Raw genomic sequence first — 14,845 nt, 5'->3', positions numbered from 1 at the left:
ACGAAATTGAATCAGTCATCCAAAACCTTCCCAAAAGCAAAAGTCCAGGACCAGATAGCTTCACTAGTGAATTCTACCAAACCTTCAGAGGATCTAACACCTGTCCTGCTCAAACACTTCCAAAAAATTGAAGAAGAGACAGTACTCCCTAACTCATTTTATGAGGCCAACATTACCCTGATACCAAAACCTGGTAAGGACAACACAAAAAAAGAAAACTGCAGACCAATATCTCTGATGAATACAGATGCAAAAATCCTAAACAAAATTCTAGCACATCTAATGCAACAATGCATTAAAAAGATTATTCATCGTGACCAAGTGGGGTTTATCCCAGGAGCACAAGGATGGCTCAACATCCGCAAATCCATTAATGTGATACATCTCATAAACAAAATAAAGGACAAAAATCATATGATTATATCAATTGATGCAGAAAAAGCATTTGACAAGATACAACATCCATTTATGATTAAAACACTTAATCAAATAGGTATAGAAGGAAAATACCTTAACATAATAAAGGCCATATATGACAAACCCTCAGCTAGTATCATAATTCACGGTGAAAAACTGAAGCCCTTTGCTCTACGTTCAGGAACATGACAGGGCTGTTCCCTATCACTTGGGCTTTTCAACATAGTGTTGGAAGTTCGCCAGAGCAATCAGGCAAGAGAAAGAAATAAAAGGCATCCAAATTGAGAATGAAGAATCCAAATTGTCCCTCTTGCAGGTGACATGATGCTATATATAGAAAACCCTAAAGACTCAACCAAAAAGCTATTAGAAACAATCAACGAATACAGTAAAGATGCCGGCTACAAAATCAATGTACGAAAGTCCATTGCATTCCTATATACTAACAATGAAATCTCAGAAAAAGAAATAAAAACAACAATTCCTTTTGCAAAATAATAAAATACCTAGGTATAAACTTAACAACGGATGTGATAGACCTATATGCTGAAAAGTGTAAGACATTTTTGAAAGAAATTGAAGAAGACACAAAGAAATGGAAAGACATTCCGCGCTCATGGATTGGAAGAATCAACATAGTTAAAATGGCCATATTACCCAAAGCAATATACAGATTTAATGCAATCCCCATCAATATCCCAATGGCACTTTTTAAAGAAATAGAATGAAAAAATCATCAGATTTGTTTAGAACCACAAAAGACCCCAAATAGCCAAACCAATCTTAACAAAAGAGAACAATGCTGGAGGTATCATACTCCCTGACTTTAGCTTGTACTACAGGGCTACAATAATCAAAACAGCATGGTATTGGCAGAAAAACAGACACATAGACCAATGGAATAGAATTGACAATCCAGAAATAAAACCACATAAATATGGACAGATAATTTTTGGCAAAGAAGCAAAAAACATACAATGGAGAAAAGGCAGCCTCTTCAAAAAATGATGAAGGCAGAATTGGAATGTCACGTTCAAACGAATGAAACTGGACTGCTCTCTGTTACCATGTACCAAAATTAAGTCAAAATGGATCAAAGACTTAAGCATGAGACCTGAAACAATAAACTGCATAGAAGAAAACATAGGTACGAAACTTATGGACCTTAAGTTCAAAGAGCATTTTATGAATTTGACTCCAAAGGCAAGGGAAATAAAAGGTAAAATAAATGAATGGGACTATATCAAACTTCAAAACTTCTGCACAGCAAAAGAAACCATCGAGAAAATAAAGAGGAAACCAACTGAATGGGAGAAGATTTTTGCAAACAGTGCCTCCGATAAGGGGCTCATGCAACTCAACAACAAAAACACAAACAACCCAATTGAAAAATGGTCAGAGGATCTGAAGAGACGTTTCTCCAAGGAGGACATACAAATGGCAAATAGACATATGAAAAATGCTCAACATCACTAATCATCAGAGAAATGCAAATCAAAACCACAATGAGATATCACCTCACCCCAGTCAGAATGGCTATCATCAACAAGACAAATAGTAACAAATGTTGGAGAGGCTGTGGAGAAAAAGGAACCCTCATACACTGTTGGTGGGAATGCAGACTGGTGCAGCTGTTATGGAAGGCCGTGTGGAGCTTCCTCAAAAAATTACGAATAGAATTACCATATGACCCAGCAATCCCTCTCCTGGGTATCTACCCCAAAAATCTGAAAACATTTATCCATAAAGACAAGTGTGCTCCAATGTTCATTGCAGCTTTATTTACGGAGGCCAAGACATGGAAACAACCAAAATGTCCTTCGATAGATGAATGGATAAAGAAGTTGTGGTATATATACACAATGGAATACTGTTCAGCGGTAAGAAAAGATGAAATAGGACCATTTGTGACAACATGGATGAATCTTGAGATTATAATACTAAGCGAAATAAGTCAGACAGAAAAAGCAGAGAACCATGTGATTTCACTGATATGTGGTATACAACCCCAAAACAACAAAAGAACAAGACAAACAAATGAGAAACAAAAACTCATAGACACAGACAATAGTCTAGTGGTCACCAGAGGGTAAGGGGAGGGGGGTGGGAGATGAGGGTAAAGGGGATCAAATATATGGTGATGGAAGGAGAACTGACTGTGGGTGGTGAACACTCAATGGGATTTATAGATGATGTAATACACAATTGTACACCTGAATCTATGTAATTTTACTAACAATTGTCACCCCAATAAACTTTAATAAAAAAATGTTTGTTGGAGTAGATTAAAGCAAATTATAGATAGCATATCATATTCATTGATAAATACTTCTAAACAATCTCTACTTGTTAAGAATGCTTCTCCTTTTCCGTTTTCCTTTATATAAAACTACAATGCCAATATTATTGTAACCTAACAAAATGAACAATTTCTTTATATCATCTAATACTCCAGTCCATATTCAAATTTCCTAGATTATCAGAAAAATATCTTATTACTGAAGGTTTGTTTGAATCGAGCCAAATAAGGCCCACTCATTGTATTTAGTCATATATTTTCTAAGTCTCTTATTTTTTACTTACATATTTTTTACATACATAAACTTTAATTTTTACTTACATACAATTGTGTGCTGTAAAAATGAAGGTAGGCTTATAAATGGCTTTGCTTTGCTGCAGTGTCACAGCTTTATTTTAATATGGTACATTTCCAAAATTTTAAGTGCTTAAGGCATGTTTTTCATGGACATGTATTGGCCTAGTGCTTCTATTTGTGAGGTTAGAATTAAACAGTTAGTAATTTTGAATATAACTTCATTCTGCATTATTTACTGATGCAACTAATCAAACTTTGGAGACAGTTGCTAATTACATTTGTGTATATTTTAAAATGTCCCTGTAACTTTAAAAATTATAAATCCATACTATAGATTTCAATGATGCTACAATTATGTATATGGAAACTAAGTTTGGTGTTAAGTATATGTGTTAGGTATTATTTTAGAAATGCTTTTAAGCAATTTATTTCAAGTGATAGTAGTGGAGTAGGAATAAGAGAATCTTCTGAGGGCAGGATATCTTGACCAATAGACAGTGATAAAACCCAACACTTCTGGTCATTCTTCTACTTCCACCTGTTCTTCATGTTTTTAAATTTATCCTTTGTCCTACAATCCCTCTCCCATTTATCTTCATATTCACATTATAAACTAGATCTCATTTCATTCTTACAATAGTCCTTATAGGTAGTAGCTCCATTTTGTAGATGTGGAAACTCAAGTTCAAAAGCTCAGTGAGACTTCCGGAAAAATGGCAGAGTGAGGTGAGCCTCTGTAAAGCTCCCCTGGAATTTACAAAGAATCGAACAACAAAAACTCCACAAAGGACTCCCTGCACAGCAGACAGGCAAGACGAAGAGGCCCACTACCGACTGAAATCACCTACAGGTGGGAGATTCGCGCGAGTGGAGGGAGGAGGAAAGGGAGAAGCGCGCGGAGACGGAGCTGCGCGGGCGCAGGACGCAGACCTGGCTCAGTGCGCCGAGCTCGCTGCTTCCCGGAACTACCGCAGCTGTGGGAGATCAGACTGCTAGGGCTCCGCCAGGGCTCCACAGGGCTGAGGGGACAGCATATGGCACGGCTGAACCCAACACTCACGGCAGAGACCTTGGAGAAAAGACTGAGGGAAAAAGGCTGAAAATGGTGGTTTAAGCCCGCACTGCCGAGCAGAGAACGGAGCCTTAGGCACTGAGACTAGCCGTCCCCTCCCTCCCCTCCCAGAGCTCGCCCCGCCCCCACCTGCCCGGTGCTAGAAGAGAAACAGTAGCAGTGTCAGATCAAAACAACAGAAAATTTGCTGTTTTGAGAATTGTGGACCGCAAACACAAATTCACAGCCCAACTAGTTCCAGCAAAGGGGAGAGAGCTGTGGAAGCAGGACCGGCTGTGGTGGTGGTCGCCGCCATTGCTCTGGGCCACCTCTCACAACTCACCCCGCCCCTGACCCCACCTATCTGGGCAAATCCCTGCAGGAGTAAACAGAACTGCTGAAATATACGGACTCTGAATCAGGAGCTGGAAGAGCTTTGGAACATCAAAGGCTCTCCGCATACCCACCGGGACACTGCACCCTGTGACCTAGACGAACTATTAACAGAGGAGAAGCCCATCTCCCAGGGAATCCCCCCATTGTGTGAGAAGTTGGAATAGTGCAGAGAAAACATAGCACTACTGTGTGGGAGAAGAAAAATAAGTTGCAGTTGGAGAAATAATAAAACATTCTACCAACAAGTACTGGCAAACAAAAGAAAGACCGCTTTCTATCAACCTGTTGCAGAAGTCACTCCTGTAGATGTCTAGGAAGAGAAATAGTAAACCAGTAATCGCCATGAATAACCAAGGCAACAAGATAGCTCAGAAAGAAAGTGAAAAATCTCCAGAGAAGGCACTTAAAGATACAGAAATATGTGACTTAAATGACAGAGAATTCAAGATTGCAGTTCTGAAAAAACTCAACGAGATACAAGAAAACACAGATAGGCAGTTAAAGGAACTCAGAAACTCAATCAAAGAACAGCATGAGCATTTTACGAAAGAGATTGAAATCTTAAAAAAGAACCAAATAGAATTTCTGGAGATTAAGAACTCAATAGAAGAAATTAAGAATGAAATAACCAGCTTAGGTAGTAGAGTTGACCAGATGGAGCAAAGAATCAGTGACATCGAAGATAGAAACCTGGAAATGACACAGATAGAAGAAGAAAGAGACTTGAGACTTAAAAGAAATGAAAGAACTCTACAAGAACTTTCTGACTCCATCAGAAAGAGCAATATAAGAATAATGGGCATACCAGAAGGAGAAGAAAGAGAGAAGGGACAGAGAATATATTCAAATAAATCGTCGATGAGAACTTCCCAAATTTATGGACAGAACTGGACCCTCGAATCCAAGAAGCAAATAGAACACCTAGTTACCTCAATCCCAACAGACCTTCTCCAAGGCACATTGTATTGAAGCTGTCTAAAATCAACGACAAAGAAAGAATCCTCAAGGCAGCCAGGGAAAAGAAGGCGGTAACTTACAAAGGAAAGCCCATTAGATTATCATCAGATTTTTCAGCAGAAACTCTACAAGCCAGGAGGAGTGGAACCAAATATTCAAACTATTGAAAGAGAGAAACCATGAGCCAAGAATAATATATCCAGCAAAGATATCCTTTAGATATGAAGGAGGAATAAAGACCTTTCCAGACATACAGAAGCTGAGGAATTTTCTAATACACGACCTGCACTACAAGAAATACTAAAGGAGGCTATTCGACCACCATCAACAGGGACAATTTGTGGCAACCAAAACTCAAAAAGGGGAGAGTAAAGGCCTGAACCGAATATGGGAATGGAGAAAGTAAGCGTGCTGAAGAAAATGGAATACTCTAAATATCAAACTTTCTTTTACATAAACTTAAGGGTAACCACTCAAAATAAATCCAGAATTGAAATATATACTGAAATAAAAGAAGAAACAGAGGAAACATCATAGAATACCACCACACAGAAATAATAGACAACAAAAAGGCAAAGAAACAATGGAGACACAGCCTTACCAGAAAACTAAAGATAGAATGACAGGAAATCCTCACATATCAATAATCACCCTAAATGTAAATGGACTGAACTCACCAATAAAAAGGCACAGAGTAGCAGCTTGGATCAAAAAACTAAATCCAACCATATGCTGTCTCCAAGAGACACATCTCAGCTACAAGGACAAGCATAGACTCAAAGTGAAAGGGTGGAAATTGACACTCCAAGCAAATGGTACCCAGAGAAAATCAGGTGTAGCCATAATGATATCAGATGAAACAGACTTCAAGGTGAAAAACATAACAAGAGACAAAGATGGACATTTCATAATGGTGAAGGGGACTGTACAACAAGAAGACATAACAGTCATCAATATTTATGCCCCCATCAGGGAGCACCGAAATACACCAAGCAACTACTAACAGAACTAAAGGGAGAAATTGACCAAAACACAATTATACTAGGGGACTTAAATACATCATTGACAGCTATGGATAGATCATCCAAACAGAAAATAAATAACGAAATAGTAGCCCTAAATGACACATTAGATGAAATGGACATAATTGACATTTATAGAGCACTTCATCCTAAAACATCAGACTATACATTCTTTTCTAGTGTACATGGAACATTCTCAAGGATAGACCATATATTGGGACATAAAATCAGTCTCAACAAATTTAAGAAGATTGAAATCATACCATGCATATTCTCTGATCACAAGGCTTTGAAATTGGATATCAACTGTAAAAAAAAAAGCGGGGAAAAACACAAATACATGGAGATTAAATAACATACTTTTAAAGAAGGACTGGGTCAAAGAAGAAATTAGAGGAGAGATCAAAAGATACATAGAAACAAATGACAATGAAAATACATCCTACCAAAATTTTTGGGATGCAGCGAAAGCAGTTTTAAGAGGGAAATTTATCTCATTACAGGCCTATCTCAAGAAACAAGAAAACTCCCAAATAAATAACCTCATGTTACACCTTAAAGAACTAGAAAAAGAAGAACAAGTAAAACCCAAGGTCAGCAGAAGAAAGGAAATAACAAAAATTAGAGCAGAACTAAATGAAATAGAGAACAAAAAGACAATAGAAAAAATTAATATGACAAAGAGCTGGTTCTTTGAAAAGATTAACAAAATTGACAAACCCTTGGCTAGACTTACTAAGATAAAAGAGAAGACACTGATTAACAAAATCAGAAACGTAAAAGGGGAAGTTATCACGGACACCACAGAAATACAAAGGATCATCCAAGAATACTATGAAGGACTATATGCCACCAAATTCAACAACCTAGAAGAAATGGACAAGTTCTTAGAAACATATAGCCTTCAAGGCTGAACCATGAAGAACTGGAAAATCTAAACAGACCGATCACCAGTAACGAAATTGAATCAGTCATCCAAAACCTTCCCAAAAGCAAAAGTCCGGGACCAGATGGCTTCACTAGTGAATTCTACCAAACCTTCAAAGAGGATCTAATACCAATTCTGCACAAACTCTTCCAAAAAATTGAAGAAGAGACAGTACTCCCTAACTCATTTTATGAGACCAACATTACCCTGATACCAAAACCTGGTAAGGACAGCACAAAAAAAGAAAACTACAGACCAATATCTCTGATGAATACCGATGCAAAAATCCTAAATAAAATTCTAGCAAATCGAATACAACAATGCATTAAAAAGATTATTCATCACGACCAAGTGGGGTTCATCCCGGGGCACAAGGATCGTTCAATATACGCAAATCCATCAATGTGATACATCACATAAACAAAATAAAGGACAAAAATCATATGATTATATCAATTGATGCAGAAAAAGCATTTGACAAGATACAACATCCATTTATGATTAAAACACTTAATAAAATGGGTATAGAAGGAAAATACCTTAACATAATAAAGGCCATATATGAGAAGCCCTCTGCTAATCTCATAATTAATGGAGAAAAACTGAAGCCCTTTGCTCTACGTTCAGGAACACGACAGGGATGTCCCCTATCACCTCTGCTTTTCAACATAGTGTTGGAAGTCCTTGCCAGAGCAATCAGGCAAGAGAAAGAAATAAAAGGCATCCAAATTGGGAATGAAGAAGTTAAATTATCACTCTTTGCAGATGACATGATGCTATATATAGAAAACCCTAAAGACTCCACCAAAAAGCTATTAGAAACAATCAACGAATACAGTAAAATTGCCGGCTACAAAATCAACGCACAAAAGTCCATTGCCTTCCTATATACTAACAATGAAATCTCAGAAAAAGAAATCCATAAAACAATTCCTTTTGCAATTGCAGCAAAAAGAATAAAATACCTAGGAATAAACTTAACCAAGGATGTGAAAGACCTATATGCTGAAAACTATAAGACATTTTTGAAAGAAATTGAAGAAGACACAAAGAAATGGAAAGACATTCCGTGCTCATGGATTGGAAGAATCAACATAGTTAAAATGGCCATATTACCCAAAGCAATATACAGATTCAATGCAATCCCCATCAAAATCCCAATGGCATATTTTAAAGAAATAGAACAAAAAATCATCAGATTTGTTTGGAACCACAAAAGACCCCGAATAGCCAAAGCAATCTTAAGAAAAAGAACAATAATGGAGGTATCACACTTCCTGACTTTGGCTTGTACTACAGGGCTACAATAATCAAAACAGCATGGTATTGGCAGAAAAACAGACACATAGACCAATGGAATAGAATTGAGAACCCAGAAATAAAACCACATAAATATGGACAGATAATTTTTGACAAAGAAGCTAAAAACATACAATGGAGCAAAGACAGCCTCTTCAATAAATGGTGCTGGGAGAATTGGATAGCCACGTGCAAAAGAATGAAACTGGACTGCTATTTGTCACCATGTACCAAAGTTAATTCAAAATGGATCAAAGACTTAAGCATAAGACCTGACACAATAAACTGCATAGAAGAAAACATAGGTACTAAACTTATGGACCTTGGGTTCAAAGAGCATTTTATGAACTTGACTCCAAAGGCAATGGAAGTAAAAGCTAAAATAAACGAATGGGACTATATGAAACTTAAAAGCTTCTGCACAGCAAAAGAAACCATTGACAAAATAAAGAGGCCACCAACTGAATGGGAGAAGATTTTTGCAAACAGTGCCTCCGATAAGGGGCTAGTATCCAGAATATACAAGGAACTCATGCAACTCAACAACAAAAAAACAAACAACCCAATTGAAAAATGGGCAGAGGACTTGAAGAGACATTTCTCCAAAGAGGACATACAAATGGCAAATAGACATATGAAAAAATGCTCAACATCACTAATCATCAGAGAAATGCAAATCAAAACCACAATGAGATATCACCTCACCCCAGTCAGAATGGTTATCATCAACAAGACAAATAGTAACAAGTGTTGGAGAGGCTTTGGAGAAAAAGGAACACGCATACACTGTTGGTGGGAATGCAGACTGGTGCAGCCGTTATGGAAGGCAGTGTGGAGGTTCCTCAAAGAATTACGAATAGAATTGCCATATGACCCAGCAATCCCTCTCCTGGGTATCTACCCAAAAAAATCTGAAAACATTTAGAGATAAAGACACGTGTGCTCCAATGTTCATTGCAGCTTTGTTTACGGTGGCCAAGACATGGAAACAACCAAAATGTCCTTCGATAGATGAATGGATAAAGAAGTTGTGGTATATATACACAATGGAATACTATTCGGCAGTAAGAAAAGATGATATAGGAACATTTGTGACAACATGGATGGATCTTGAGAGAGTAATGCTGAGCGAAACAAGTCAGACAGAAAAAGCAGAGAACCATGTGATTTCACTGATATGTGGTATATAAACCAAAAACAACAAAAGAACAAGACAAACAAATGAGAAACAGAAACTCATAGACACAGACAATAGTTTAGTGGTTGCCAGAGGGTAAGGGGGTGGGGGGTGGTGGGTGGGAGATGAGGGTAAGGGAGATCGAATATATGGTGATGGAAGGAGAACTGACTCTGGGTGATGAACACACAATGGGATTTATAGATGATGGAATACAGAATTGTACACCTGAAATCTATGTAATTTTACTAACAAGTGTCACCGCAATAAATTTAATTAAAAAAAAAAAAAAAAGCTCAGTCAGTGGCTCAAGATCGTTGAACTCTAAAAACCCATGCTTGGGCCGATGGGTGGCTCAGTTGGTTAGAGACGAGCTCTGGGCAACGGGGCTGCTGGTTCGATTCCAACATAGGCCAGCGAACTGCACCCTCCGCAACTAGAATGAAATCTGAGCTGCTGCTGAGCTCCTGGGTAGCCAGATGGCTCAGTTATTTGGAGCGCGGGCTCGGACCTGGAGTTGATCTGCGCCCTCCACAGCTAAGATGAAAGGACAACAACTTGACTTGGAAAAGCCCTGGAAGTACACAATGTTCCCCAATAAAGTCCTGTTCCCCTTCCCCAATAAAATATTTTTTTTTTAAAAAAAGAAATCCATGCTTTTGCCAGTGCTCACACTGCTCTCAGGATTATTCTTTGTTGACTGGATCAGTTAAGGGTCAGATCAACACCAAAGGAGGTTACCAAACATTTGAAACTGGATCAATACCTGCTCCACGGAATCCTCCGCAGACATATAGCTTCCCATCCACTGCTCCTGCACTGGTAGAATTGGTTCGAAGAGAGAGCAGGGGACTTGGCATAGGTGGGCCCTCTCTCCAAAAGTCCCCGTCAGGATTATAGATTTCCACCACATCAAGGCATTTTCGAACCTGGCCCTTGTCTCGACCCATGCAGCCAATTCCACCTGTAGAGAATGGTACACAGAATGATACACAGAGTGATACACAAATAACTGAAACTTCATTGTGGCTAGCACCCACTTCCTGCTATTGTTTGTGGGCCTTTGACTTTTCTTTTTCTGGCCTGGTGCTACTTCTAAGATAATTTCTAAGCAATAATGATCTACTACACACTCTAGAGCCAAATTTAATGTCATTTTTATTCATAGTGTTTCATCTGTTTGTTCTTATGCATGAAGCTGATCCCACTGCAGGCTTTATGTTCTACAACATCCAACACTGGTTGACACAATGAGCACCCCCTTTGGAATGAGAACTCCGGGTTTTAATGTGAGGGTAACTTGACTCAGACATCTGCCTTCTCAGTGATCGTTAGCAATGATCTCACTGACCTGGCGAGCTAGGGATGTGTCCTTTCCCTTCCTCATCACTGCAATCCTGTCCTTCCCTCTCTTCTTAAGTTGCATGAATTCCTTCCCCATTAATGAAGGGCCATTATTTGGTAAATTTCAGGTTTGGGGGTCAAAGGAAGGCCCCAAATACAAATGCCCAGTGCACTTCCACTTTTGGATGATACAGTTCATTCAACAGATATTCACTGACTGCCTAATGTATGCAAGGCAACGTGCTAAGCGATAAGGAGTTTTGAAAGATGAATAATGCACATTTCTTGCAATTAAAAAATTAATGGGGTGGAAAGAGCTGTGTATGTAAATAAATAGATAAAGGAGATCATGACAGGTACCTTAAAAGAGCTATAAATTAGACTTAGAAGTACAGAGAATGTAAGAAGTAACAGAGATATCATTTACATAATTATGATGTTAAGTATAAACCTCCATGGGAAAAGTAATTGTGTAAGAATTTGCAACACACTGTAATAAGAAACACAAGTTTATAGGTGACCTTTTTTATTCTCTCCTTTGAAGTCCCACAATGAAAGTTCTTAAACACCATGGCCATATTTCCTGACCTGAAGTCTCCTGAGACTGAAGTGAATTCCCTGAAAGGAGAGACACTCTTGTACTTGCAGACACTCCTCTCCTCAGAGATCGAATTCCATGCAGACCCAGTCTGATGACCCTGATCTGCATGACCATTCAAAAAGACTTTAAAGTGCTGGCCTCAGACTAAACCAGCTCTCTTACCTGTAGAAAGGGTCCTAGAAGAGTCATTGTATTTGTGGTGTATAGACTGGTGCTTGGCTATGTTGTTTATAGCAGTATTAAAACCAAAACTAAGAACAGCTCAGATCTCATGGCATTTGCTGAATGTATCACTTGCTGAGAAATCAGTCACATATCTTCTCATGGCATTTCTTCTTTCACTGTTACTTAACACCTTTTACCCATCATTGCACTAGTCAGATGGTATTTTCATTATCACCTGCTTTTCAATCTTTCTTCGGTAATGCATCCTCAGTACCTAGCACAGTGCCGACACATGTGCATCTGTAATGAATGAATGAGAAATTTAACTTTTCCTATGCTTTCCTGGTCTGTCCAAGTGGACGTACGGTAAAGCTCACTGAGGTGAAAGGCCACTTTTTACACATCTTAGATTTCACAGTGCCTGACACATAGTACTCAGTGAATCCAAGAAGTCTGATGGGAATAGCTTATTTTCACCATGGTTGGGACTTAGGCTAGGCATAAGATGTGATGAAAGAGGAATTTGGAAGAAGTCTTTTTTCTCTTTGCTGATGGAGCCTGGTCTGTTTCCTGTCTCAGCATGAATCAAGGGATGGAGGCTATAAACTCAGGAAGCTCTTAGTTGCTTTCTCTCTTATCCTGCTGGGTAAATAATTTAGCTCATTACAGTGCCAAATCTGAGCTGCAACATTTGTTTCCAAGGAGGGGACACACTGGCCTTGGTTAACTGCACAACTCTGTTATTCATGGGCCCTTTTTCAAAGTAGTACTGTGGTCGCTAGATGTTCCTTAGTCCAACAAAAAGTGGAATTTCCTATTTGTAGGGCAAGATGGCCTTAAAGAAGAAGATTTATCTGTAGCAGTTAAACCTGGCAACCACCTATCAGGTGAGAACAAGATGATTTAGTTACCTGTGCTACAAGACCCAAGAGAGATATTATTAGACTGGTTTATATTACAACCACTTCAGAAGTAGAAGCCAACAGGTTAAATGAAAGTTACTGGGAGTCAGGCAGGGGAACACAGAGCAATCAACATCCTGAATGCAATTCAGAAGTTTCATATAAAAAGCCCATTAGAAAAGCTTCCCCAACATAATGCACATAAAGAATGGGTATTTTTTTTTTTTTTCTATTTTTTTTTTTTTTTTTTAAGAATGGGTATTAATCTCTTGGTTTTGGAATAATTAGAATGCTTATCATTTTTATTTCTCTGTTACTAAGTATATTTAATTATAATATCAGCCCTTACTCTACAAAGCCAACCTTTTAAATGTGTTCTTTCTATTTGGTTGGCAGACGGTTCACATTCCCCACTCAAGGGCAACATGGGCTTATAGGGCACTCTGTCTTTGTTTCTGACCATTAACGCCTGAACACATTCTCTGTCTTACTTGGGTATAATTCCACAAGCAAGTACACTTTTATCAAGACGATTAACAGCATACTTAATAAGCTTAAACTGAAGGTGAACCCTGATTAGATAAATAATCAGATAAATAATCAAATAAAAGCATGATCCTTATTAATAAGTCAGCACCAGCACCACAAGAGAACTATTTTTTTTTCTGTTTTTTTTTTAATTTATTTTTTAAATTTATTGGGGTGACAATTGTTAGTAAAATTACATAGATTTCAGGTGTACAATTCTGTATTACATCATCTATAAATCCCATTGTGTAAGAGAACTCTTTTGATGAGATGAATCCTAGGGTAGGATCAGCACATCTTTAGAATTTCAATGAGATACTTCCATATCTTTAATTTACATGCTACCAGAACCTCTGAGCCTGATTTTCTTTATTCAAAACCAAACAAATGAAATTATCTTTTTGAGTCATATCCAAACGGACTTCAAAATGCAAAAGATATACCTTTGTGGTTTTTTTGGTGTGTGTGGGGAGGGATGATAGAAGAGAACAATGTTTCTCTCTCCTCGTTTTTATTTCTACATAGATGAAGACCTACTCTTCTTGTGTTTGGCTATTATAGATTGTTTCCTTTTAGTGGGTACAGGAGGAAACCTTTCCCTGTGCAAAGCCCGGTGGGAGCTGGATGAGGGCAGAGGAGGAATGGTACTTCTCTGACATTCTCCAAAGATTTGCCATCTACGGTGCCTTGAATACAATGGTGCTGGCTCCCATGCCCTTGTGCCTGCAGGGCTGCCTTCAGGTGGCAGATTTACTCTTACTCTATTCTCCCCTAGGCTGGATCCAAAAGAGGAGGATTCTGTAGTCTTTCTGACAAGCTGCCAAAGTTGCCTGCATTGCTAAACAAGCTTTAGCAAATATATTTACTCAGGTGTAGGCTCCCAGGTGTCACAGATAATGCACATAGGCCTTTGGAAAAAGACAGACTCTGATTCGTGTGCCTGTGTCACCACTTACTAGCTGGACAACTCTGGTCAATGTAATTTCTCTAAGTCTCAATGTTCTCATCTGTAAGTTAAGAAATAATAATAATATCAATGTCATAAATTGTTGCGAAGATTAAATTATTAGATAATTATATAAAGGTGGAGAAGGTTAAGGAGGAGCTCACATTTGCTGTATACCTATTCACAAGTATTGCTACAGGAATTTTCTTTTCTTTATTCTCATGTACTGCTTGTAAATAAAATGGCTAGCATGTAGTAGGTACTCAATAATGTTCATTCTTTCTCCTTCGTATTCTAGAATGTTGCATAAGTAAACCAGTGTTTACTGCAGTTGCTGAAATCCTACATTTGCTGAAATCCTACATTTGCTTACTCTCAATTTATTATTTTCTATGTTTTTGATTGATGACTTACTGACCATATGGTCAAATCGCTCTTAAAAGTTTCTTTCAAGGTTGAATAGAGACAATCAGAAGGTCAAAGGGCTGAAAAATAAGCTGAGCCTTCCTTTTAGCC

The 14,845-nt window shown here is 38.2% G+C and overlaps 1 protein-coding gene across 4 annotated transcripts in view; it reads right to left on the bottom strand.

The window, feature by feature from the left end:
- KBTBD12 (kelch repeat and BTB domain containing 12) overlaps window positions 1-14,845 on the bottom strand; it is an 89,416-nt gene that overhangs the window by 22,813 nt on the left and 51,758 nt on the right. For 3 of the 4 annotated variants that reach the window (XM_019718681.2, XM_074340475.1, XM_074340477.1), the window contains exon 5: window positions 10,610-10,807. The exons of the other annotated variant lie outside the window; for it this stretch is intronic. In XM_019718681.2, coding sequence (XP_019574240.1) covers window positions 10,610-10,807 — 198 coding nt within the window. The remainder of the gene's footprint in view (window positions 1-10,609; window positions 10,808-14,845) is intronic. 4 annotated transcript variants of the gene reach the window in all.

This window comes from Rhinolophus sinicus, linkage group LG09 (assembly GCF_036562045.2).
Source record: "Rhinolophus sinicus isolate RSC01 linkage group LG09, ASM3656204v1, whole genome shotgun sequence".
NCBI classification, from domain to species: Eukaryota; Metazoa; Chordata; class Mammalia; order Chiroptera; family Rhinolophidae; genus Rhinolophus; species Rhinolophus sinicus.
The sequence above is the reverse complement of the archived record's forward strand: the minus strand, read 5'-3'. Positions and strand labels throughout refer to the sequence as shown.